General features: G+C 39.8%; 1 protein-coding gene across 1 annotated transcript in view; it reads right to left on the bottom strand.

Moving 5' to 3' along the window:
- FRAS1 (Fraser extracellular matrix complex subunit 1) overlaps nt 1–26512 on the bottom strand; it is a 425706-nt gene that overhangs the window by 40409 nt on the left and 358785 nt on the right. The window contains exons 51-60 of the mRNA XM_049632097.1: nt 24942–25055; nt 23153–23303; nt 21577–21736; nt 19165–19333; nt 16706–16952; nt 15124–15468; nt 13400–13560; nt 12684–12831; nt 5715–5920; nt 1518–1674 (exon numbers count right to left, since the gene is read on the bottom strand). Coding sequence (XP_049488054.1) covers nt 1518–1674; nt 5715–5920; nt 12684–12831; nt 13400–13560; nt 15124–15468; nt 16706–16952; nt 19165–19333; nt 21577–21736; nt 23153–23303; nt 24942–25055 — 1858 coding nt within the window. The remainder of the gene's footprint in view (nt 1–1517; nt 1675–5714; nt 5921–12683; nt 12832–13399; nt 13561–15123; nt 15469–16705; nt 16953–19164; nt 19334–21576; nt 21737–23152; nt 23304–24941; nt 25056–26512) is intronic.

The raw sequence follows: 26512 nt of genomic DNA, 5'->3' as shown, positions 1-26512 counted from the left end.
AAAAAAAAAAAATTTCAAATTGTGCCTTCTTTTCCATTATATTCTTTTTTTTTTTTTCCAACGTTTTTTATTTATTTTTGGGACAGAGAGAGACAGAGCATGAATGGGGGAGGGGCAGAGAGAGAGGGAGACAGAATCAGAAGCAGGCTCCAGGCTCTGAGCCATCAGCCCAGAGCCTGACGCGGGGCTCGAACCCACAGACCGTGAGATCGTGACCTGGCTGAAGTCGGACGCTTAACCGACTGCGCCACCCAGGCGCCCCATTTTCCATTATATTCTTAAGGGGAAGGGTGAGGTGGTAGTGGTGGATATAGTGAGATAAAAAATGGGATAATTGAGAACAATTACAAATTTTATGCCATTTCTAATATACTATAATATTTTGGAAAAATTTCTAGAGTCTCTGTTCTTTCCCTTCTTTCTCTCTCAGAAAGTTAATTCTTCTTAATTGTAGAAAATAAGCTTCATTTGAAACTTTGTAGTTTTAATAAATGCCCTTTGAAACTTAGGAGTGTTACTTATTACCTCTTGAGACTCAATCACTAGGTTTCTGTGTGACCAGGAGAGGCTCACTTCAGGATCTGAATCCGGGTCTTGCTGGGTGAAGGACCAATTCAACTTCAAACCTGGCTTTTCTTATTTTACCCAATGTCCAAGTTAGTCCCCAATTTTATATCAGAAACCCTGAGTCTCACTGACTCTCATGTAGATTCTAGAATCTGACAAAATAAGGTTTACAACCAGTTTTGCTGCTTATAGCTGTGTAACTAAGAGCATAAATTATATAAATTTGCTGATATTCAATTTCTTCACTTATAATAGAGGGATAATAACATCTACCTTACTGTCAGGATAAAATGAAATAAGATAAAATAATATGCTTAGCATGGTTTTTGATATGCAGTAAATACTCAATAAAAACAGCTATTACTATTTGCAATATTATTATACATTCACTCATTAAAATATCTATTTGAATAAAACAATTATGTCCCAATTTGAAACAGATTTCATTTTGTTTTCCCTAGTGCCTGGGTCATTCTTGGCTGACACCTGACTAAAGAATTTAAGATTTTTTAGGTTAATAGGCCAAATCAATTAGAAGAAAGCTGAGAAATTAGATTTTTTCTGGGAAGGTGGCAGCGTTTAAATTAGTTCATTGGATTCAACTGATTCTGACTGTATTTCCAATCTTGCTCCTGAACTGCAACGACTTAAATAGTTTTTATTCTCTGTCTGCCGTAGCATCTCTGTCCTAGCTTGTAACCACACTCATCTCTTATCTCTTGGCAATGTAGTAGGAAATAATGAGATTAAAAATACCTATAAACTTAGTGGAACTCTGTAGAGGATGATCACTTGGTGCCAACAGTGTATATAAATACTCTGAAATTGTTACCAGTAGGCACTTTTATAGCACTTTCATTTTCAAAAAACACCTATAATTACATTATTAGTAAAACATCAGTTCATGTTCTATCAACCAAAGAATAAGTAAAGATGATATCTTCTATTACCATCTTCATCATTGGATATGGTGATGGTGGCCATGTTATTCTTCCCAACTCTGGCTCCACTCCAGTGGTTTCCAAGAGGGTGGCTGAGATAAACCCTGAATTGTTCCTCAGGCTCAAACATGGAGTCATCATGGATAGAGACGGTACAGTTCTTCGTCTAGAGCCAATGTCATAAGATAGATTAAAATTTGCACTAAAAAATCAGTAGCTTGCTTGGTTTTCCTAGAAAATGATTTTTCTTCTTTGCAGCATCAAAGAGCCAACACAAATTCAAAAGGATCCAAACCATTTCATTTGTAAAGTAGAATGTTTAAATCTAATAGTTCATGCCTGACTGGGACATACCTACATGTGGAGCTTTGTATTAAAACATTCCAAACTACTCTGAATGATCAGTCATGAGTTATGAAAAACAAGATCAATAAAACAACCCACTCCAATGCACCTGAAGGAAATTTGTGCAGAGCAAACCAATGAGTATGTACGTGTTATGAAAGGTATATTTCTGATAATGGGGGTTTAACATATATGTATTAGGCTTCCTGGGGAGCAAAACAATGGTCCTTTCCCTTGGCAAAAACAGAACAGTTTTTTATTTTACTTTTTTTAATGTTTATATTTATTTTTGAGACAGAGAGAGACAGAGCATGAGTGGGGGAGGGGCACAGAGAGAGGGAGACACAGAATCTGAAGCAGGCTCCAGGCTCTGTCCAAGCTGTTAGCACAGAGCCCAATGTGGGGCTTGAAGTCATCAACGGTGAGATCATGACTTGGGCCGAAGTCGGACGCTCAACCGACTAAGCCACCCAGGCGTCCCCGGAATAGTTTTATAAGGAACTCAGAAAGACTTCTTGTTAGGTTGCAGATACCTTTCAATGCTGCAGAACTCTCAAATGGGTTGCCAAATGGTATCTCATCTGAAAACTGTTTAGTCCTGAAAGTCTGAGAATACAATCTAAATCCCTGCACTGTTGGTAGGAATGCAAACTGGTGCATCTGCTCTGGAAAATAGTGTGGAGGTTCATCAAAAAATTAAAAATAGAACTATCCTATGTTCCAGCAATAGCACTGCTAGGAATTTACCCAAGGGATACAGGAGTGCTGATGCATAGGGGCACATGTACCCCAATGTTCATAGCAGCACTTTCAACAATAGCCAAATTATGGAAAGAGCCTAAATTTCCATCAACTGATGAATGGATAAAGAAGATGTGGTTTATATATACAATGGAATACTACTTGGCAATGAGAAAGAATCAAATCTGGCCATTTGCAGCAAGGTGGATGGAACTGGAGGGTATTATGCTGACTGAAATAAATCAGGCAGAGACCATATGTTTTCACTCTTGTGTGGATCCTGAGAAACTTAACAGAAGACTATGGGGGAGAGGAAGGGGGGGGAGTTACAGAGAGGGAGGGAGGCAAACCATAAGAGACTCTTAAATACTGAGAACAAACTGAAGGTTTATGAGGGGTGGGAGGGAGAGGGGAAAGTGGGTGATGGGCACTGAGGAGGGCAACTGTTGGGATGAGCACTGGGTGTTGTATGGAAACAAATTGGACAAATTATATTTAATTAAAAAAAAAAAAGAAAAAAAACCCTTGTTTGGCAGAAAGAAATCAAGTGTTTCCCACACTGAATATACTCTATTGAGGAATGTATTCTTAAGAAAACAGAAAATAATGCCAAAACATTTTAGATGATGCAGTAGCTTCAATAGTAGAGTCATGTGATATGAAGTGGGATTACTTTTACTTGAACTATATTAAATCCACTCCACTGCTGTATTGCAAAGGATCTGTGGGTAAAAAGAAGTTTCATTCTCATACTTCTGAGGTCACATTAAATGGAAGAACATTCTATGAACATTTATAGGTAGCTTGCTAAACTGATGTTAAGCCCCTGAAGAAGTTCCTTTTCTTCTTGATAGAAAGCATAAATTTCGTAGTGACTCTTTAGGATATCTTTTTAAAAAGGACATTATCATGAAGGACAAGTTTCAGAGACAAATTGCTTAGCAAGCCAGAGAAAATGAAGATTCCAAAGTGTGCTTATGAATAATGATAGATTGTCATGTGGGTAACATATAGATGATTAGACTGTATTTTCTTAATAATTTTATTAAATTATAAACTGTCTCTTGGATAGGCAGAGAATTCTCTTTTGAACTTAAAACAAATACAGACATGTAGACTCAAAGCTGAAGATTGTATCTGCAGTATTTGTGTGTGTGTTTAAACACATGTTTCAACCTGCCACCAGTAAAATCCCCCCACCCCCCAAATATAACTAAGACAGGTTTCTATGAGTCATGAATCTATAAAAGACCAAGAGTCTCAGAGAAGGAAGATACCAGTTTTTTTGTTTTTTGTTTTTTTGGTAGTAAAGATGAACAGAGGAAGAATCTGCAGTGACTTGGGATGGGTAAGATCATCTAATACTAAACTTCAAAAAGACTAATCATAAGGCAAAAATTTGGTATGTTTGACTATACCAAAATTGAAGACTTATGTTCAACTAAGAACACTGTGATCAAAGGTAATAGATAAGTGACAGAATGGAAAAATATGTTTACAATATTTAAAATGTCTACAACTGGCAAGGAATTAATGTTTATAATATATAACAAAGACTGCAATCAGTAAGAAAAAGACAGCAATACAATAATAAGGAACAAAGCACAAACGTATTTACATAAGAGGAGACCCAAGAAGCTACCAAGCATATAAATTGGTAGTAACTGGAATGCAAATTAAAATGACATTTAACTTTATACATGTTAGATTAGCAAAAAGTTAAAAAGATGAGTAATGCTAGGTGTTGGAGAGGTTGTAGGATTACAGCAACCTTCATGCTACTGATAGTGACTTTCTGGAAGGTATCCTGACACTATTTTTTCAAATTAAGCACATACATGGCCTATGGCCCAGCAATTTTGCTGCTGAGTGTATATCCAAAGGAATTGCTACTCAGGGCTATAAGTGGACATGTATGAGGATATGCATTGCAGCATTATTTGTGGTAGCTGAGTGTTAGGAGGTGGCTGGGTGCTATCTCTGAGGTTCCTCACAGTCTATTGTTGAGAGGGGATGGTTAAAATGTACTAAATGCACATTGTTAAATATTATTCACTAGCTCAGCAACAGGTTAGATGTGTACATAAGTGATGTGGACATATATTAAAACATATTACTGAGTAAACACAGTAAAAGTTTGAAAAGGATAAAACATAGTAGCAGTTTTATAAATTAAAAATTATGCATATAAAATAAGAATTTTTAAAGAACAAATATAAATTAAGAGGTACACATTAAACACAACAGATTGATGAGTTCTAAGGCGGAGAATGGAATGTGGCTGGAGAATAGGCATAAAATAAATAAACAAAATAAGAGATGGGCCTTGAAATGACTAATGAGGGGGAACAAATGACTCAATCATTTGAAATTGATATCCAAAAATGGGGAAATGTGATTCTCATTCAATATACACTTTGACATATACTGAGGTTGCAGGCTTTGATTCTTTTTTTTTTTTTTAAGTTTTATTTATTTTGGGAGAGACAGAGACAGAGACAGTGAGCACGAGTCGGGGAGGGTAGAGAGAGAAGGAAAGAGAGAATCCCAAGCAGGCTGTCAGCGTAGAGCCCACCCACTGAGCCATCCAGGCTCCCCTGATTCTAATGCAGCCATATTTACTGACGGGAGTTTCTCAGGAGTTTCTATGCCCATGTGCATATACATTGCTAAGAAAAGAACACTCCACTGACTCGAACCTGCTCAGTGTCTGCTTATTTGGTCCTATACTATTGGTTCTATACCAGAATGTATGTTGCCCTGAGACCGGGGTCCAGGTATTAAAGAACTGTCTCTTCCTCCTCTAGATGACATTGGTGGTGTGTTCATCTCATGTAGTTGCAAATTCCGAGGGACCTCATTCATTTGATTTTGCCAAATTCCAAAACAGTTATATATCATTTAAATTCCTAGTTCAACCAATGATATATGTATTTATTTGGTTGTAAGTAGGATACAAAGAAGACAGCCACATAGGACAGATGATAGTATTACAAAAGGTATCAACTAGTAGAAGAATTCATAGGATGATCAGAATTTGTCAAACTGACTTCATTATGGACAAATAAAGGCATCAAGGAAAAAGAGAATCTGATCTTTCAGTATCATGAATCCACTTACTTTCTCCCCTTTCAGAAATGTAATCCGTGAAGAGTCTGCATTTCTTCTCTCCTCAAAGTCCTCCATGACCTGAGCAGAATGGCTCTGGGTATAGCACCTCACTGAGGACTCATAACTCAGGTCTCCACTCCGAATGATGGGCACCTGCAGGACACCCTCCTTCTCCTTCACCAGGAGCAAATCCTTGGCAAACTGCATGCTGGGTACTGGGGGAGCAGAAGGAAAGATGGAGGCATCATTAGTAGGAGGCAAAGGGAAGGTGGCCATAGCTCTCAGCAGCCCTCAGTAGCTCTCAGCAGCCACTTGGCAGGAAAGGTCTATGAACGGCCATCACAGGCTGGCAAATCAGAGACGGTAAGCCAATTTCAAGGCATGGTTGCTCTCAAGACAAGGGAACTGCTTCCACTGTTGAGTATGCTTCCAATGAAATAGAATCAATCAATTCTGCATCTGTTTTCTCTCAGATGCAGGGTGCAGCCCCCATCTCAAATGCAGATGAGTAATGCAAGTAGAGAAATGAGCCAGGTATAAGAAAACTTTTGGATTGAGACTTGAGTATGCAAAAGGTTTGTTTTCCTTCTGAGGCTACAAAAAGGAAAGGAGCAGCACAAGCCTCATGATAAATGGCCACTCACATCGGTCCTGGGACAGGGAAACAGTAGGGAAGAGTGGGGACATTGGTAAAGAGGAAAGTTCAGGCCTTTTTAAAGGGGGTCACCCCTCAGCTCCAGTCTTTTGTTGGCAGATATCTTATTTTCAGATGAAGCCAGAAATCTGGATTTGTATGTTGTATCTCCTAAACTTTTTTAAAAAAGCAATCAGTTACAATAGTAAAAAGAAATTCCATATAGGCCAACCTCTTTGGACCAAACAAAAGACATCCACATGCTGAATTTGACCAGTGGGGCCTCAGTCTGTGATTACTGCTATAAAATCACCTTTTCTTTTATAGCTCACTTTTATGGTCTCATTTGACTTAGGAAAGGACCAGGGTGAAATTGTGGTTAAAAACACGGGCTCTACAGTAAACAGGCCTGAATTTCCACCCCAGTCCTGCCACCTATTAGCTGTATGATATAGAGTAATTTACTTAGATTTTATGAGTTTTTTAAATATATATAAATTGGAAATATTACTATCCAACTTATAGAATTGTTGGAAGGACCAAATTTAATGAAATAATGTATGCATGGTGCTCAACAGAGTATCTGGTGCATCACAGGCATTCAAATTTGGTAGGAATTATTATATTATGATTTGTATTGCCCCCAACTCCAAGTTTCTCAATAAGAAGAACCATTTTTTTCTCTCCTTACTTTCTACAATGGCTACAATAATGCTCCACGTTAAGACATGTCCTGTTCTGAGACTCACATCTTGTTGATTGCTGGCTATTTATTTCTTAATGAACAATACAGAGAGGTAGTCCCTCCAGTCACATGTCAGAGTCACCTGTGGCAGAAGCTGACCCTAAAACTGTAGACTGCTATTTCCTTGCTGTGTCTTGCATATGCCTTGCCACACCTGAAAGGAAGGAACCGAGAGGTGAGGACCCAGCATTCTGCAAGTCAATATGTAAAGAGCTCTGTTTGCCTCTAACTTGCCCGCTGCTCAGAACTGTTGGCACTAGCAAAAACAAAGCAAACTCCTTACTTAAGCTAAACCTAACAGTTGCCACTTACTACCAAAGAAAAACCCAGAAGATACTTCTTAAAAGAACAGTTCACCTAAAGGAAAAGTAACAACTTTGGCATTAGGACCCAAATATTAACCATTTAGGGTTCTGTCATCCAATAAAACAGTCTGTGCTGTTAAAAGGTGAGTGGCAAAAATGACCTAGCATAGAAGGACAAGAAGGAAACTGGTTGGCAGGTAAAAAGCAACACAAGCAGGAAAGCTTTTCTGCCCATGACAGATTATCTAAAGATTTGGATTGATTTTTCTTGCAGGCCCAAAAGGCATCAAGCCAGATGAGAGTTCAGTCTCTCATGGTAATGTTTGGGTTTTGTCATGTATTCATTAACCCAAAATTCTTCTTGAGCTGTGAAAGACTCCTTTTTTTCCCTCCTTAACAAGATATTAAACTGAATTCACTCCTTCCCCTATCTGGGAAAAGGAGAGAGAGAGAGAAAAAGAGAAGGGAAGTAGGTGAATATTTCTCACGATCACCGGCCTGCCAGGAATGGTCTCTGCCTTTATGGAGCCCCTAGTCTGGTTGGAGACTGAGGCAAGAGACAATGGAAAGACAATAAGGTGGGTTGGGCAATAGATTTGTTTACAAGGGTTATGGCATACAAAGGAAAGGCCCAGCCCAAGTCAGGCACTATGTTAAGGGCTTCCATACATGTGGAATCTTCTTAACACCCCAACTATAAGCAGCAACACTGTTCTCAGGAAGTAGGAGCACTATTCTCATTTATGCCTGAATGCAGATTCCTTCTCCTTCCACACCATAAAATGGTGATCCATGAAATGGTGATTCCTCGTGGAGGTTCACAGGCTTGCACTAGGTATAGTGCATTTACTGTCAGCACATGCATCGTACACAGCCCAGTCTGTAGTTATCTCATTACTGGTGTTACAGTCTTGTGTCCTGAAATAAACTGTGGGACTCTGCTCCCTGCTCTGCTGTAATCCATACAGTGCTGGGCACCAGTCTTTGACTGCAAAATATGCGCTAAATGCTATTATTCAATAATCTTCTTAGTAACTCACAAAGTAGGTGCAAATGTCACATCCTGAAATTTGAGGGCCTCTTTATGGGCAATGCTTAGATTGGAGATTTAGGAGAAATCCTGCTTCCTATTCTCTTGAGTTAGAGTAGGTAGGATATCATGCATACACAGGGGTGTGATAAGATTGCAGCTACAAGGCCTTTCATGTCTTGCTCAGCATTCCTCTGGTCCATACTAAAGTCTAACTCCAGGTGCCAGAGCAGAAGAAGAAAGTGAAAATAGGAAAATGTTCTGAGATGAGCTACTTAGATGATTTATGACCCCAAGATCACCCTGTGGAAAAAGATGAAAGACCGAAGATCACTTTGGAAGGCTGAAAGTGGACATTATAAGAATACTGAGTGACATCAAGCATCTAAAACTGCAATGTGAAAAAGTTAGCATGGTAGGGTATAAAATCAGAAGACTGGACTTGGATAGAACAGACCTAGGTTTTAACTCTGGCCCTATCACCTCCTCTCCATGTGACCCTAGGCAAATTATTCAACCTGTTTCATAAATTGAAGAGTTTATAAAGATTAGAGAGAAGGTAAGATCTTTCTACCTTAATGTGCACATGGAGGAAACAACAAAAGTTAGCAATTCCTAGGAAGAAGGATAGCCAATAGATATAACCATTGAACACTACAATGGGTTACTGAAATAGCTTTGGGGATTTCTTTTTCTGGGATAAATTCTTGACTAAATATAGTTTGTTGTAGCCTGCCTGAAAGATGAGAAATATTTTAACATAAGCATTTTCTAAGTTTGCAACCCTAATGTTCATCAATAAAGCATGAAGAAAAATCCAAATGGAAATGTTTTCTGTTGATCTAGGGCAATGAGTCTTGTATGTGTTACTGGAGTCCCACTGGCAAGTATGATAAATTACAGATGTGTCAGGGAGAAAAGAAATTAACATGTAATAAAATCTACTATGTGCCAGGTACAATGGTAGATATTTTCACATACTTTCTAATTTAATCCTTATAATAACCTTATTAGGTAGGTATTTTCATTATTTATAGATTAACAAAATTAGGCTCAGTAACCTTATGTTGCTAATCTAAGGCCAAAAATTTAAAAAAGTGGTAGGGCTGGAATTATATTTTAGGTCTTCTGATTTTGCATTCCCTTTCCACTCCATCAGAAGGAAATTAAATACCTTTCATGTAAAAGCATTAGAAGCCTTTTCAAGAACAAAAAGGATAACTGAATGTCCTTCTTCTTTTTAGTGAATGAAGAAAAAAAAACATATCCCACAGATTCTACTATTGCACCAAATAGGACTAATTTGTATAGCGCAAAAAGTATGAACTTGAAGCCAAAAACTTGGCCCCTCTTTGTATGAGATTTTGGGTGTTTACTCCCTTGATTCTAGTCTCCTTATCTATAAAATGGAAACAAGTATAAAACCATGAGATTATGAGCAAATGAGAAAACTCTCGTACATCACTCTGTAAATTCTCAGGTAACATGAAATATAAAATAGTATAATTGTTATAATCTTGTTCATAGTTATGAAGTTACTATTTTATGAATCACAACCCTAAATGTAAAACTTAAAACTAAAAAAATTCCAGAAGAAAACCCAGGAAAAAAAATCTTTGTAAGCCTGGGTCAAGCAAAGATTTCTTAGATACAATATTAAAAGCATAATCCATAATAAAATTATTGGTCAATGGGACTATTTCAAAATGAAAAACTATTGCCTTTTGAAAGAACAAAAAACAAGCAACAGATTGGGAGAAAATATTTGCAAAACACAAATATTTGTCCAGAATTTATAAGAATGTAATAACAGGGGGAAAAACAACTCAATTAAAAATGGGGAAAATATTTGAATAATACTTTGCTAAAGAAGATATATAGATGGCATGTAAACACCTGAAAAGATCTCAGTGTCATTAGGGAAATGACTTTCAAAACCATGAGACACCATTATCCATCTACTAGGATAACTAAAAAGAACTCGCAGAAACCTAAAAACACCAGATGTTGGCGAGGGTGTGGAGCAACCAGAATTTTCATACACTGTTGGTGGTAATGCAAAATAGTCATAAGCATTTTGGAAACCAGGGTGGCAGTTTCTTAACATACAATCAAACAACCCCACTCCCAAGTACTTACTCCAGAGAAATAAAAATGTATAGTCACACAAAAAGCTATATGCAAACTTTCATAGTCATTCCAGTCATAACTGCCAAAACCTGGAAACAACTCAATTGTCATTCAACAGATGACTGGATAAACAGGTGACTGGATAAACAGGTGATTGGATAAACAGGTGAATGGCTGAACAAATTGTAGTACATCTATATATTTGGAAACTACTCCACAACGAAGGAAATGAACTACTTATATATGTAACAACATGGATGGTTTTCAAAGGCAATATTCCAATGAAAGAAACCAGACACAAGATGCTATATTACATGATTCCAATTATATGACATTCTGGAAATGGCAAAACTGTATAGGCGAGAAACCATCAGTGGTTGCCAGGGCTCAAGATGGGGAAGAGGTTGGCTACAAAGGGGCATGAGATAATTCTATAGAGTATTGAAACTGTTCCACATTTTTATTGTGGTGGTGGCCACGCCACTGTGTACATCTGTCAAAATGCATAGAACGATACACTAAAGAGGGTAAATTTTAATTTATATAAGTTAGATCTCAACAAACCTAGGTACAAAATAAGATATAATTTTGGACATTTTCATTATATACATATTGTGTGTATTATATGTATGCATATGTTTTATAGATATTTCTCTTGAAGGTACACACAACAACAACAACAACAACAACAACAACAAAACAACAAAAAAAAACTGGTTAAAATGGTTGTCTCTAAGGAGAACAACCAGAGGGTTGGGAGACAGGGGTAGAAGGTAGACTTAATTTTCATAGTATACCTTTATTGTCATTTTTTAAACTGTATAAATAAATAAATAATTTAAAAATAACTGACAGCATTAAGGATCACCCTGCTGGCTTCCTGTTCCTTTTTCGGTGACTTTTCACTCACTGAAAGAGTTTAATTATGGGCTCTATCGTCAACTACGGAGATGCTAATGAGGATCCTCCTGAGTTAGGTAGAAAGTTTGACCAGATCTTCTTTTCCAACTCCGGCATCTGACAATTTTTTTTTTAATGTTCATTTATTTATTTTTGAGTGAGAGAAAGAGAGAATGCACGTGCTCACCAGTGGAGGAGGGGCAGAGACAGAGGGAGACACAGAATCTGAAGCAGGCTCCCGGCTCTGAGCTGTCAGCACAGAGTCAATGAGCCATGAGATCGTGATCTGAGCCGAAGTCGGCCACTTAACCAACTTAGCCACCCAGATACCCCTAGCATCTGATGATTCTAAATTTCATCAATGCTTCCCAAGAAATAACTGTCCTTTCCTGGTCATCATTCTGTTACTTAGGTTAGCTCTTCAGTGGAGACTGATATTTTATTCATATACTTGTGTCTATTCATTCTTGTACATCATCCACAGGACTGCCAGTGTCCGTTTCCTCCAACAAAAACCACACCACTCCTCCACTTAGAAGCACTCCTCTCTGCTTACAAATTCCTTAGGCTGCAACATAAGACTTTTTTGAACTGGACTCCAACCTGTCTTTCCATTTCATTTCCTTCATTTCATTTCATTCATCTCCAGCCAGGCTTAAAGCAAAAGTAAGCATCTCACTGCTTTCCAAATATCCGTCTTTCAAATTTTTATACCTTATATACACTGTATCTGTCCATTTGACAAAACTTTATGTTATTACCCATTAGATAAACCCCTAATGCACCCTAAGACTGTTTAAACATCATGTCCTTTGTGATATCTGTGATTCTTCTACACATATTTGCTGTTCAGTCCCCTCTGTTCCCATAGTACTGGATTTATAGCATTAGTAGGTCATTTATATAAAATATTCTAATTTTTCTGTTTAAGGGTATGATTCCCCCAACTAGACACTAAGCTTCTTGAGGACAAGGCCCAAGTCTTATACATCTTTTTGTGCCTAGCACAGCACTAGAAACATAAATGTTTATTTCTCCTCCATAATTCTATGTAAAAGAGTGTGTATACATGTCCTCACACACACAAACACACACACACACACACACACACACACACACACACACGATTTATTTCTTGAATGAAACGTGGATGAGTTCTAATGTCATATACTTGGAAAATAAGGAAAAATAGAAATGTAGTCTGAGCCACCACCTGGCATCTCCAATATCTTACCATCCTGGAATGTGTCATTAATTGCAATGACAGCCTGGAAGGGTTTGGTCAGTTCGGCCCCTTGTGCTGAGCTGAGAAAAACCACAAATGTCTCCAGTCCTTCAATTACTGGATACTGAGTGTCATCCAAGATAGTCAAGGTGCAGTACTAGAAGAAAAATCATGATGTTAACTAGACTTACTGTGGTGATAATTTTGTAATACACACAAACACTGAATCATTATGCTGTCCACCTGAAATTAATAGGTTATATGTCAGTTCTATCTCATTTTTAAAAATAACATAAATATAAAAAGAAGAAAAATCAAAGCAAACCTTATAGAATGTCCAACACACAACACCCATCTGCCTTTGGGAGAGTAGGACAAAGGTGATAACTTGCTTTCTCTGGTGGTCTTATAGTAAGGTTTTTTAATTCATAAAATTATAATCTCTTTATTAAAAACTCTAGGTGTTTTGTCTCTAGATATTATCACCAAACAAGTGTAGTTCCTATCCTTTATCTGTGGTGCTGGATATTAGATGCTGACAATGTCACTTGAAGAGTTTATAGAAGATCGCTCTGCATTCGCTCTCTTGTTTGCATGTTTGTGCTTGTGAATAAAGGGAAGACAGTAATATTGTAAGTGGGGTTCAGAGCCCTCCAGAGAGTTTGGACGGCAGAATAGAGACAACGTTAACAGATCCATCTGGTCCTGGACTGCTCTGTGCTCACCTGTTCAGTGACACCTGGCCCAAACTCCACCTTCCTAGAGCTGGGAACATAGTCAACTCCTGGAGTGGCAGAAGCTGGGTCTGAGGGCCGTGTTGCACACCAGACAGATGTGAAGGTAGAAAGGTCAGTCCCATGACGGATAACTGGAATTTTCACTGTACCTAGTGGAGACCCAGAGGTGTCAGTGGTCAGTCTTAGGGCAGAAGTCAGTGGGTTTTTGGAACAGCGTTCTCCCTCACAGTAGGAGCAGCTTTATCCTGTAAGCTTGTCTAATCCAACTTCAGTGATATCCCTGTGCTCCCTCTGAGGAAGGCTGAGAAGTGTCACCAGCCATGGTTTTACTGACACTAAGATCAAGGGAAGACATGGAGGAGGGCCTCACGGAGGTGGTACTGGAAAGACAGCCCCTAGGGAAAAGTGTTTTGTGGCTTCATGAAAGAGACTGTTCACAGGAGAAAAACAAAGTGGAGAGGGTCCATCAAAAAACATCTGAAGCCTATTTTGGGAGAAGAAACTCAAAGAGTAGGGCCTCAGGGATGAGTTGGAAAATAGTCCATTAAGAAAGAACCAGCTAGGGGACTCTATGGGGCCTGAAGCTGAATGTTTCTAATTAAATGTTCCTAACTGGGTTGATTTCCCTATTTTATCTGAGTGGTGCACACATCATTACTTAAACCATATGTGCTATTGCTTATCTTAGGAATGCAGCTCATCTTGTGGTCCACTGTAACATCACACTTCATAGTGTCCTAACGATGCACAGGTAGATTTTTAGCTATTTTCACAATCAAGGTTAGAGAAAAGCTACATGAAAATCCCATCAAACCATATTTTCTGGCCAATAAGCTGTGAGGTTGACAAGTAGTCATCACTGAGTATTTGGCATATAGGAAAGAAAACATGGTACAGGAAACGTCTACGTTCTAATCACAGCTCTGCCATATTAATTACTGATCTCTGAAGCTTTATTTCACCTCTCTGAGCTGCCATTTGCTCTTCTATTTAATGTTCTCTTTTCTACAGAAGGTTAAATGAGAATGTATGGAATGCAGATGGCATGGTACCTGGCATTCAGTAAGTGCTCAAAAATATGAGTTCCCACTATCCCTCAGAATATCACCTTCAAAGAAGTGAATGGCCTTGACCAGGTGGCTCAGATCAGTGGATGCTCAGCACAGCTGCTGCCCCTTCTGGTAATATGTCTGCTAGCAGCATGCAGAAGACATTGAGACCCTTGTGGCGCCAAAAGAGGGAAAGGTGCCTGGGTGGAAGAAATATGCCCACTGATTGCTTAGGGGTATTATATGAAGGAGAAAGTTTCATTTGTTAAGACACTGAAACTTTGGAATTTATTTGTTCTGGCAGCTAGCAGTATGCTAAATAACTTACTCCCGTCCCCACCAGATCACATTCTTGCCTTCATAAGCCGAAGTGCTTAGTACCATGCCCTCCCTCCGGACCACAGAGATCAGCCAATGAAGCCCTATGCCAGATCCCTCCCTGTCATCAGTAACCAGGGCAAGAAAAGTGGAAGGGATTCTCTATCCTTCACTACCTTCCTTTCTTGGTCTTAATGCATAGTATTACATGTCTCAGACCGACAAGGGTGTCACTGAGGAATGGCATTCTCAAATGCCCTAAGAACATTCTCAAAACTAAGAGGAAATTGTTCAAGGAAGAGATAAGGAAATGGGTAATGGAACCCCAGAGATGCTCTCTATTACCTGCATCCTCGCTGACAGTGAAAGCCGTGTTGCCCAGGGACACAGTGGAGGCATCATTGGGACCACTAATGAGCACCTTGGCCGACGCTACCCTTCCGATGCGGGCATTGTCAGAAGCATCTGCCAGGGCAATCTCAAACTCTTCTTCCTCTTCATACTCACTGTCATCAATGAGCATGACATCACAGGTGGACATGGTGACACCAGGCCCGAATATCACACGACTGTCAGCAGACATCCCTCTAGATTTAAAATCAGAGCCCGATTCTAGAGCATAGAGGCTACTTCCCATAGCTGACTTAGGGATTGTGTAGCAAATTGCAGATACGATGCTGCTTGAATCCCCTGAAATACAAATGGTAAGAAAACCAAAGCATTTGAATGAGCACTTCTCAAATTCTAAAATTGCTGATAATTTGGTAAGCTTGGTTCCCTCTGACACATTCCATCACTATTTCTGCTCAAACTCTGACATGAAACCTTCCTGCACTGCAGTTTCTTAAGCCTGTGGTATAAACCACTTGAGGATTTAATATACCCCAGATACTTCGCCAAACAACTTAAAATGGATTTCCTATTCCGTGAATTTTGTGCTCTGTTAATTCACAAGACTCATTGCCCACCATCTAAGACCACAGCGGGTAGAAAGATAAGAGACATATTTGGTACTTTAAGTAGCAAAGTAATTGTGTCCCGAAGGTAGTGATCTGAGCACAGTTCACCGCCTTTCTGAATAAACTTCTGCACTTTAATTCTCAGGGAGAAATTGGCTTGTTTAAAAAAAGAAAAACAAAACAAAATAAAACCTGCCTCTCTGTACAAATGACTTTGCTTATTAGTGCTGCCACGTCCCTGGAAGACAGCCTGTTCTGGGCCTGGCTTGCTGGCCCAGAGCAATCAATGGGGCTTACTTGTTTTCCAAGTGGCATCACTAAGGGTTTGCATTATCTACAGTGTTTGTTACACTAATACCCAGTCAGCAGATTCAATAAAAAATCTGACCTCATCACTTATAGTCATGTTCTGGTTTTGAGTAGGGGATTTCATTTCCATGAGTTTTAAAGTCTCAATATTGCATGATCATAAATGCATATGATCTTTGTTTTGTTTTCAATCCCTCAAGCATTGCCTTTCATTTCTCACACACAGTTTATCTCTCATCTGAGCCCTATCTGTGACAGTCACAAAGGAAAATCTTTAAACATATTTTCTGTCTTCCAAGACTAAGATGAGAAGCCATCTCTTACAAACTTCCCTGCTTGACCAAGGCTACTAAATATTTATAGATCGGGTGATTGATGAAGAATTCTAAGTTCATGAATAATTTGCAAGGCCAAATACAACCAGTCTTCTAATCCCATTAAAGAATAAATGGGAGCACTAACAACTTGAACTAAGAAGAGGAGCCTTCTGATAGTACTCACTACAGGTAGGATCACTATTAGAGTTGTTCTGGGAATTAAACATGTAAAGCACTTACACACAGAAGTTAATACGGTACATGAGCACTTGGCACATAAAAAGGATGCAAAAAAATGTTAGCTATTATTATAGCTCGTTGTCACCTTTGGCACCAACAGACCTTTTCTTTCAATAGGTGCAAACAGAAAACCAGCGCTCTCGTTGACCCGGTAGGTCTTCTTATCAAACTCTAATGTGGGTTCATCTTCAGTGTCATTGATAATGACCTTCGCCTGGGTGAACTCCCCTAATAGGGCATATGCTGGCATGCTGAGCTCCACGGTGAAACTCTCAACATTCTCAAACACATCATCATCATTGATGATAATGGTGCAGGACTTGGTATCCTCTCGCTCATCAAACTGCACCTGTCAAAAAGGAAACAGCAAGGAGTTACATTGTGCTTCAGATTCCCCTGCTATGCTCCCCTAGATCATCCTGGGAAAAGGGACCCAAGCCTAGTGGGCAGAGCACTGAATGAAATAGCTGGTTCTTCTACCACAACTTCTTGCTGTATCACCTGGAACACTTAGCTACGTCTTCCTATTCTTCATCTATACATTGGAGCTGATTTACTGTATAGGGACATGGAACGCAAAGATACCTCCTACTATCTGGTGACTGTAGAAAAACAGGTTGGTAACTATTCATATCTTATTTTATTAATTCACTTGGAGCAAGAGTGATTTGATTACTCATGTCCCCTTCTATTTGTGGCAAGTTTACCTGGAAAGATCTTTGAACTTGGAGTGTGAAGTTCTGGGGGTCTCAAGTTGGGATAGTCTATGAATTTTTACAAATATTGGATTCCTCATCAGCTAAATAATAATGTCACACACTTATTTCACATATTTACTGGGAGGACTAAAAGACACAATGTATAATGAAAGTTTGAAGTATATTTTAAAGCACTGAACAAATGCGAGATATTATCCTCATTACCATGGTTATACTGTTTTTACACAGTCAAAATTGACATAGAATCTCAGTGTACTGGATAATGGAGTTTGAATCCAGAGAAAGTTACATTATGAACAAGCCAGACTAAATTTTAACATTATATTTAACTAAATCCTTTGTCATTAAGATAGGATAGGTCTATAATGTATATGAATTTAGCCTGATACAAGACAGAGAAATTATTTTATATTCACACAATCATGAACTTATAGGGATTTATTCTGTTTTTACTTAAAAAAAAGATAAAGATGAAACCTTGAAATGGAACCAGGGTTATGGATTTATTCAAAACCAAAAGGTTAGGGAATAGACCCAGACTGTACTTTGTATAAACTGAGATAGCTAAAATATGTAAAATAGTCATCAATCTCTAGGGACACACAAATCTGAAAAACACATAATTTTCATCAGCAGAAAATTACTATTCCATATCTAATCAACTAATCAAATTAAGTTTTACTAAGCTCCACATTTCAAAACACTCCATAGATCTCTATTTAGCTCTAGAACCCACTGCCTTTTGTCTTTCCTTGACAAACACAAATAACTGTTCTTATTATTTTTCTAAAAGATTCCTTGTTCTTTTCTCATTGCTCATTTAAATTGACCTCAGCCCAGCTGAAATGCCTCAAAGAGAGAGCCCATTCCTCTTTACAGAGATTTACGATGTCATTAAGAATGGTGAAACTACTTTGCAAAAACACTGAAGAAATACCTAGTAAGTGCCAGCTATTGTACCATATGTAAAAGATGGCAAACATGGGGCATCCTGCCATAAGGGACTTTACTGTTTAAGTCCTCTTCCTCTCTCTTTTGTGTTTACTCTCTCCACTCTTTGCCTCATCCCCACCCTGGCTCTAGTTACCACCACTGTGGTAGAGACTTGCTCAGGCACCTCTGCCCCAGCTGCTCTCTGCACCCCCTGCCAACTGCTGCCACCACCACCATCACCATCACCACCACCACCACCACGACTGTGGTCCTCTCGGTCCTCTCACAATCTCAGGCACCTCACACTCGGCCCGTCCGAAGAAGCACAGCCGAGACCAGTCCTTGCCAAACCTGCTCCTCTGGCAGTGTGCTCTCCCAGCAAGGGGCATCACCATCCATCTCCCACTTCTGCCCACTGTCTAATCCACTGTGAAATTCTACCAATTCTTACTCATCTGTTCAATCCACCCACTTGTCTCCACTTTCACTCCATAACTGAAACTCAAGCTCCCATTATCTCTCACCCAGGCTATTCCAAGAGCTTCTCAACCATCTTCCTGTACTCTCTCTTCCCTTCTCAGGTAGAGAAGGTGAGGGGAGAGGAAGGGTTTGGATGCCAAAGGTCTCACACAGAACACAATGGAGACTTTTTGTGGTCATGAAGCAAAATGTAAAGACTGAGAAGCTAGACAACTTAGACAGTTAAAACTTACACAGAGAGTAGATTAACTGGGAGGAACTAGGCCCTGTGAGAAGGGAACACAGGAAAATCACTTGAGGAAGGGCACCAATGGAAAGGGAAGAGGGGTAAAAATTAGGGGCAAGGTGCCTCACTTGCCAATGACCACAGTGCTGCCCTGGTGGAGCCAGCTGGCGCTCAGGAATCAGAGGCCTCCTCGCTCATCCTACCTGGCCAGCATATTCCACATAGTCCTGCTGTCCTGGCTGGAAGCTGACTCCAGAGCTGGGGCTGGCGGTCCCTTGCTCAGTGCGACACAGGACGATGGCATACTGGTTCAGGTTCCCAGTCCTCTGCACTGTGACGCTGACAGACCCCGCTTTCTCACTCACGTTGTAGCTGGAAGCACACAAAAAGGTGGTCTCTGAAATTGTGAGCTGGGGCTGTGAAGAATCCACTTGTTTAATGCCTGTCTCTCCTCGTTGGTTACTGGTGTCAGGTAGTTCATAGAATAGGAAGTTTAGTTTCTTTAGGAAGCCAGGTTATAAACTGAGGAAACGTGTTCACCTGGAATAGTCACAGCACCAAGTGACCAAGAAGGCTGTGGATGCAGAATGGTATCTGCCCTGTTCTCAGAGCGAGTTGAAAGTCATTCAGAAAATGAGCAGCACATAGGAGCTATGCACGTTGTACTTCAAAACACAGAGGAATGACAATCTCTCCCTCATGTGCTAGAGTAACTAGAATAGTTCAGTGGGTTCTTAGGAAAGAAAGCTGCTTGGAAGACAATTAATGACTTAGCTCGGGTGGAAACTGACTGGACCAGATCTCCAGGAAGTGTGCAAAGGAGCCGGGGTGGTGGCAGAGAATCAGGCCCACATAACAAAGGTGTTAAGACAAATGGAGCTTTGTGACACTGGGGAGTGACAAGGTTCTATAGACTGAACATGTCCCCCCAGATTCATATGTTGAAATCCTAACGACAATGTGATCATATTTGGGAGGTGATTAGTCATGATGGTGGAGCCCTCATGAATGGGACTGCTCCCCTTATAAAAGAAGTCCAACAGAGCTCCCTGGTCCTTCCAGTATGTAAGGACACAGGGAGAAGACAACCGTCTATGAACCAGGAAGAGGATCCTCACTAGTCACCGAATCTGTCAGCACCTTGATCTAGGATTTCCCAGCCCCCAGAACTGTGAGAAATAAAGTTCTGTTGTTTGTAAGCCACCCAATCTATGGTATTCTGTTATAACAGCCCAAACAGTTTAAGACACAGGGTTAACTTAGCTTGCTGCTATGAATTTGTATTGCTTTTGCAAAGTAGAAGGCAAACTATCCATGTGTCATTAATTCATAATAAGTATCTAGGTTTAGAAAAGCCATAAGTGAGTGGGGCCTGAACTGGGCCTTGGTTTTCATCCCTAAGGATGATGATCACAGGTTCATTTGCCTTGCCCAGAGCCTACTTATGTCTTTTTGCTGTGAGGGTTGTAGGCAAAGTGCCCCTGATAGGTCAGTCCTCATTTCCAGGTTTGGGACACTCTGTACTATTCAGCCCATTAAAAGTTGGAGGCTTGTCCAGAAAAAGTGATCAGGTTTAGTCCATTTATTTAATTTTTAAGGAGATACAAACAAGAGAAAAGTAACAGCAGAACTTACATATAAAAAGTTGATTATAATGTTCCACTAACTTTTCTAAGTATGTGTGACTAAGACTGGAACAGCCCAGGACTGGGCACATGAAATCAGGTTTGTAGGTTATCCCCTAACCCCCATTCCAACTTTCATCTGAATTATCATGAAACTGATTTCTTAGAGTAGTGAGTCTCTGAAATGTAGATCGAAAGAATTACCTCCTGCCCTTCCCCTGCTCGCACTCTGTCTCTCTCTCTCTCAAAAATAAACAGTAAAAAAAAAATTTAAAGAATTATCTCCCCCACAAAATTATAACCCTAGTTATAATCTGACCTCTAAAAATCAATACTGTGCTTGCATATCTTTACCAAAATTGGTGCCTACTTGCCTCTCAACCACCCAACAGGCTATAAAAGCACCTTAAAAGAGTTACCTATATTAGGCTATGAATTTGTTCCAAAAGATATAGAATTCTATGAACACCAAAGGAACTAGGGGGAAAATACAAGCCCAAGAACAGAGAGAATGTAGGGGGAAGGCAAAGATGTTGTTATTATGAGCCAGTGATTACTTTCAGAACTTGAATGTGTATTTTGTTTCTTATCAGTTCGACTGTATTCTAAAACTTGAAGACAGAAGCAAAAATAATTGTAGGAGATGCAGTAAAGCACAATGGTTAAGATCACTGGACTTTAACCCTGGTTTTACCACTTTTTAGCTATGTGACTTTGGGTAAACTAGTTAACCTCTTTCTGTCTTCATTGCCTTGTTCTCATGGGGATAACAATAGCACTCACCTTACAACCGCAAGTAGTAAACAAGATGATGTATGTCAAGTGCCTGATACAAACAGTATTAAAAAAAATTGGTGATGTTATTTTTATTATTGTTATACCCACCACCAACATCATCAGATAACTAGAATTTATCCCCTGGTACTTCAATCTGATTTCCTCTGTTTGCCTGATATATTTCTCAAGAATGAACACCAATAACCCTTGTACCTGGTATATTTAAAACTGATGAGGGACCATTGAACATGGAACACATTGTCGCTGACCACATTGGGTTTACTGTCTTTCACCAGAAACTGAAAACTATCCATCATCTCATGGATCTTCTCCTCGTGCAACACATAACGGATCAATCCCAAGTTCACATCCTCTGTGAGAAGAAACACATGGTGAATTAACTGGGGAAGTAAAGGCAGTCTTGTAGATTCCACACTAATGTACCCAGTTTATTCTTCTAATGGGCTGCAGACAGAAATTAATGTCCTAAGAACAAAAAGGGATAGTAGTCTTAAAAATAAATGTGTCTTCCAGATTTTAAAATAAAATCCTCTAGCTCTGTGTGACAAAAGAGGGTACTTAGGTACAGAGAGTACCTTATGTTGTTGTAAAATGAGAATCCCAGGGTCTTGGCAAAAAAGGACTTTAATGAATCTCTCTGGAATGTTAAAGGCAAATCTGAGAGCTGACGGAGAAAAGTCTTTGATTCCATCCTCTGTATATACATGCTCATACTTACCCCTACTTCTTCCTAAATAAGGTTCTTTAGAAGGTACGTGCTATTAAGAAAAGCTGGGGTGTATTAAAACAGCTCATACATAAGGCACAGAAAACATGCTCTCTTCTGGGAAAGAACACAAGATTGAGAACAGGAAGAAAAGGGAAACATGGTGCCTGAGTTGTAAGGTGTAAGTTTTTGCAACGACTGCTTGAAGTAAGGTCCATTCTCAAAAGAAGTCTAGAAGAGTCTGACATACTTATAAGAAACTAAAATACAGAATGGTCCTTGATGTGATTCAAAATAGGAAAATACAGGGGCGCCTGGATGGCTTGGTCAGTTAAGCGTCCAACTTCGGCTCAGGTCATGATATCACGGTCCGTGAGTTCGAGCCCTGCGTCAGGCTCTGTGCTGACAGCTCAGAGCCTGGAGCCTGTTTCAGATTCTGTGTCTCCCTCTCTCTCTGCCCCTCCCCTGTTCATGCTCTGTCTCTCTCTGTCTCAAAAATAAATAAACGTAAAAAAAAAAAATTTTCAAAATAGGAAAATACTTCTGTTGAGCAACCTACCCGTGTTGATTTTAATTACTTTGCTGAAGACTTAAAAGACAATCCATAACCCTTAGAGGACAAAAATAAACCATACAGGATCACAGATATTTCATAAAGTATAGTGGTTGTTTTTAAAGAAAACCAAGTATGTTGTACCCCTGAAACTCATGTAACATTGTGTGTCGACTATGCTTCAATTTAAAAAAAAGGAAGAAGAACACCAATCAATATGTCATCTTTCTACTAAATCTTGCCAAAACCTAAAGCATTTGGGAGCTGAGGAAGCACGGTAAGGACAAAAAGAAAAAAAAAAAATTTTTTTTGCCATAATTCAGAGTAATAGGAAAAGGAAATCAGGAAAAGTAAAATTCCAAAGCTGGATGGTTAGACACTAAAAGATCTGTTTGTTTACAAATAAGTTACATGGGGATAAGTAACTGGAAGTGGTTGTGAGAAAAGATCAGGGCGGTGGGGAGAGTTAGAACAGATTTATCCCATCTCGTGGGTCCCTGAGTCCCCACCCTGCGTGAAAGTAACAGTAGTTCTGCCAGGCTGGAGCCTGCTCTCCACGTAGCCATGCTTGGGGCCTGCTGTTATCTCATAGACAAGCTGCAGGTCCTCTGTGTCTGGGTCCATGGTCAGCAGTTCCTTCTTGGTGATCAGGTTGGTTGCCTGGAATAGAAACCCATTACATTTAATTCCTGAGGTGGGAATAAAGCCAGAACAAGACCCTCTGACTCAGAATTAATTCAGTTCAACAATGATTTACTGAGCGCATTTACTGCATGGAAAACTCTGTCAGGTTTGAAGAGGTATGAGGACAGCAACCATCCCAGCCTCTGTGCTTGAGGTGTTCACACTTTATTGGGAAAGAAAGGTTCATGAGCAAGGTAACTCTTGTGGCAAGAGCCATAATAGGAGATACAAAAAGAGTACTGTACACTTTTTGGGAGTGGAGAGATTAATTCCATCTGGACTGGAGGAGAGATTTGAGATGGTGGGAAAGGTTGGAACTTTGAAACAATGATAATATACAGGGAAGATGGCCACTTTATACCTTATAGGAGTCAATTATAATGCTTGAAATTGAGTAAGATAAATACCCAAATATTGCCCAAATACACTGGCTAAACTTTAATTCTCTCATTCATCCATTCAACAAATATTTAGTAAGAGCAAAGGTTTGGGAGAAAAAAGGGGGTATTCAACAGTATTAAATATTGTAGATCTAATTGAGTAAAGACATGTAAGTGACCTTTGGATTTGGCAAAATAAAGGTCATTGGTGACTTGATAAGAGTTATTGCAGTAGGATAAAAGTGGGAAGTAGAAAACCAATTGGAGAGTGTTGAGAAGAGAATGGGATGGTTCTGAATATGGGGAAAAAAATGAAATAGGGGATGAGAGGAGTTTGTACTAATTTGAAAAAATCCGAACCAGTTCAATAGAAAACTATAGCACAGCAGCTACATATACAGCAAACTAATTAGCTCCATGGAGATGAGAAAATCCACATCCTAGAGGGGATACCACACACAAAGAAAGGACTCAGTGCATATGGATTTAATGCTTGATATATAACCAGGTAAGAATTGTGGCATATCTTAAAAAGACCAAATTGGGATATAGGAGGAGAAAGGAATTTGTAAAGTAGAAGTCCTTTGAGGATACTCACTTACAAAATACTCACTTTCTTCTCATCAATGCTTCCTGAAACCCATCCTCCCCTTCTTCTAGTTAACAAACTTTTAGCTGAGCCAGCTAGAGACTATTTCCCAGCCACTTATGCAACAGATGGAGCCATATGACCAATTTCTTGCCAAAATAATATGAGTGCAAGTGATGTATTTAATTTCTGTATCACTTGTTTAAAATGAAGTTCCTTGCCCTCTACTTCTCTATTTTCCTCTTCCTATGGGCTGGAATATCAATGAATAGCTTAAGAGTTTTGGCTATGTTGTTAACAGCAACAACCCAGCGATGCAGAACAATAAGACAGAAGGAATCAGCATCTCTGAACGGTCACGTAGAGCCCTAGACTGCCCACTTACTTCCACTCTTTATGTGAGAAAAAAAAGAAAATAAATGTCTATCTTGTTCGAGCTTCTGTATTTTGGGGAGTCACTTTGTAAGAACATCTTAGACTATATACAATCTTAATGAAACTCATGGAGCTTGCCAATCTTAGAAAAATCAGCTCCCTTAGGGAGGGATAAACGTGAATGGAACTGGACTTCTATCCCCAAGGTGCTCTGAATAAGGACATAGCCCAAGTTGGTTCATGTGAATGTGGCAGATGGAAAGGCCTTACCTTGCCATCCATGTACTCCAGCCACTGGAGCCCCAGGTTGGTAACAATTCTAGGGGTGCCATCATCTACTGGGAGGATGTCCACTTGGAACTGCTGAGGTGCTGCTGTCATAACCTGTGGGGGAAGCCAAAAGAAAAAAAGTCATGATTCACAGACGTTTGAAATATGTCAGGTCTGGGACCTACAGAGTTGCAACCCCTGAAATCTGATGGCACTTTAGCATGGGTGACTGAGCCAGTTTCCTGCTGCTTGCCCCCCTTGGCATGAGGCCCCCCTTGGCATGATGACTGAGAAAGTGGGGACAATATGACAAGGAAAGCAAGGAAAGTGGCACTTTCCTGCAATTCCACCTGCTAAGGAAGTTGACTTTCCCACACCCATGCATTCCTTAGCTGTGGTCAGTATTGCATTATTTTCCTTTCGATGACTCTTGTTAACATTTTCATGAGAGGTGGACTAAACTCATCATTAACAGGTTAATGTCAAAGTCCCCAGGTGTGATTCTGCCAGATGTGAAAAGACGTTTCATGGGACGATATTCTCTTCCTTTCTTTCCTTTTTTTTTGAGGGAGAACTGTCCATAGGGGGAAAGGGGCTGAGGAAATCAAGAATAAAAGCGTTTGTGGGAATAGTGAAAAGAAACTGGTCTATAATTTCACTGTCACACGGATACATGTCCACACACACACACTGCACGTACGTGGTCTGCTCTCAGAACCTCACTGTTCCTTAGAAAATAAGGCACACCAGCACACAGGGCAGCAAGCCACTGGCTTTTCAATCTTCTGCAACCATCCTAAATAATTTCCATTTCAAAAATAATACAGTCCCTCTGGAGACTACTATGACCTTTTGTGTTTATCAGAGAGGTAGCCTCTTGCTGATTCATCCTGAAATCTTTTTCTCTTCTCAAAGTCAAATTAAGTTGGGGAGCAGCTATGGTTTAGAAGAGAGAAAATAAAATGATGATCTGCCAGACAGTGACGCAGTGCAGACACTGAAATGGCAGGCAATCCCAAGAGGCGTCTCACCGGCACCTGGGCCAGCTGAGAATGACCTTCACACAGGCTGTCTCTAAAGGATGCAGGGGGATCCTTCTTCCAGGAAAGGAATCATGCCCATGCATCATCAGAGTAGGAAAGGATTCCGCAGGACTGAGAAGTTGACCCTTTTGTTATCCTGAAATACAGTTGGGTGTGATCATGCTGCTCAGTAGAACTGCTTCTGCGGAGTCAGACACAGATGCCTGACATGCAGCCGTGTCCTCGGGCCCACCTTCTATCAGAGTTGCAATTATTCCCAGGGGTTATGATACTGCTGGAAATCTGGCTGAGGAATAAAGGAGTGAGTAAGAACTGCAGGGAAGGTAGCAGAGAATGGAGAAATTCTCTTAGAGAAAAAGTTTGACAACTTTAGGACCTTAAGAGAAAAACACTGTTAACCTGTTCCACGAGCTGGTCCTAAATGATGACAAGGATGATGATACTATAGCCACAGTTTATTGAATGTTTCCTATGCTTCCTGTGTAAGGCACTGCGTTAAGTGCTTTACATATATCATAAAGGCAGATA

Source organism: Panthera uncia, chromosome B1 (assembly GCF_023721935.1).
Source record: "Panthera uncia isolate 11264 chromosome B1, Puncia_PCG_1.0, whole genome shotgun sequence".
In the NCBI taxonomy this organism is placed as follows: Eukaryota; Metazoa; Chordata; class Mammalia; order Carnivora; family Felidae; genus Panthera; species Panthera uncia.
The sequence above is the reverse complement of the archived record's forward strand: the minus strand, read 5'-3'. Positions and strand labels throughout refer to the sequence as shown.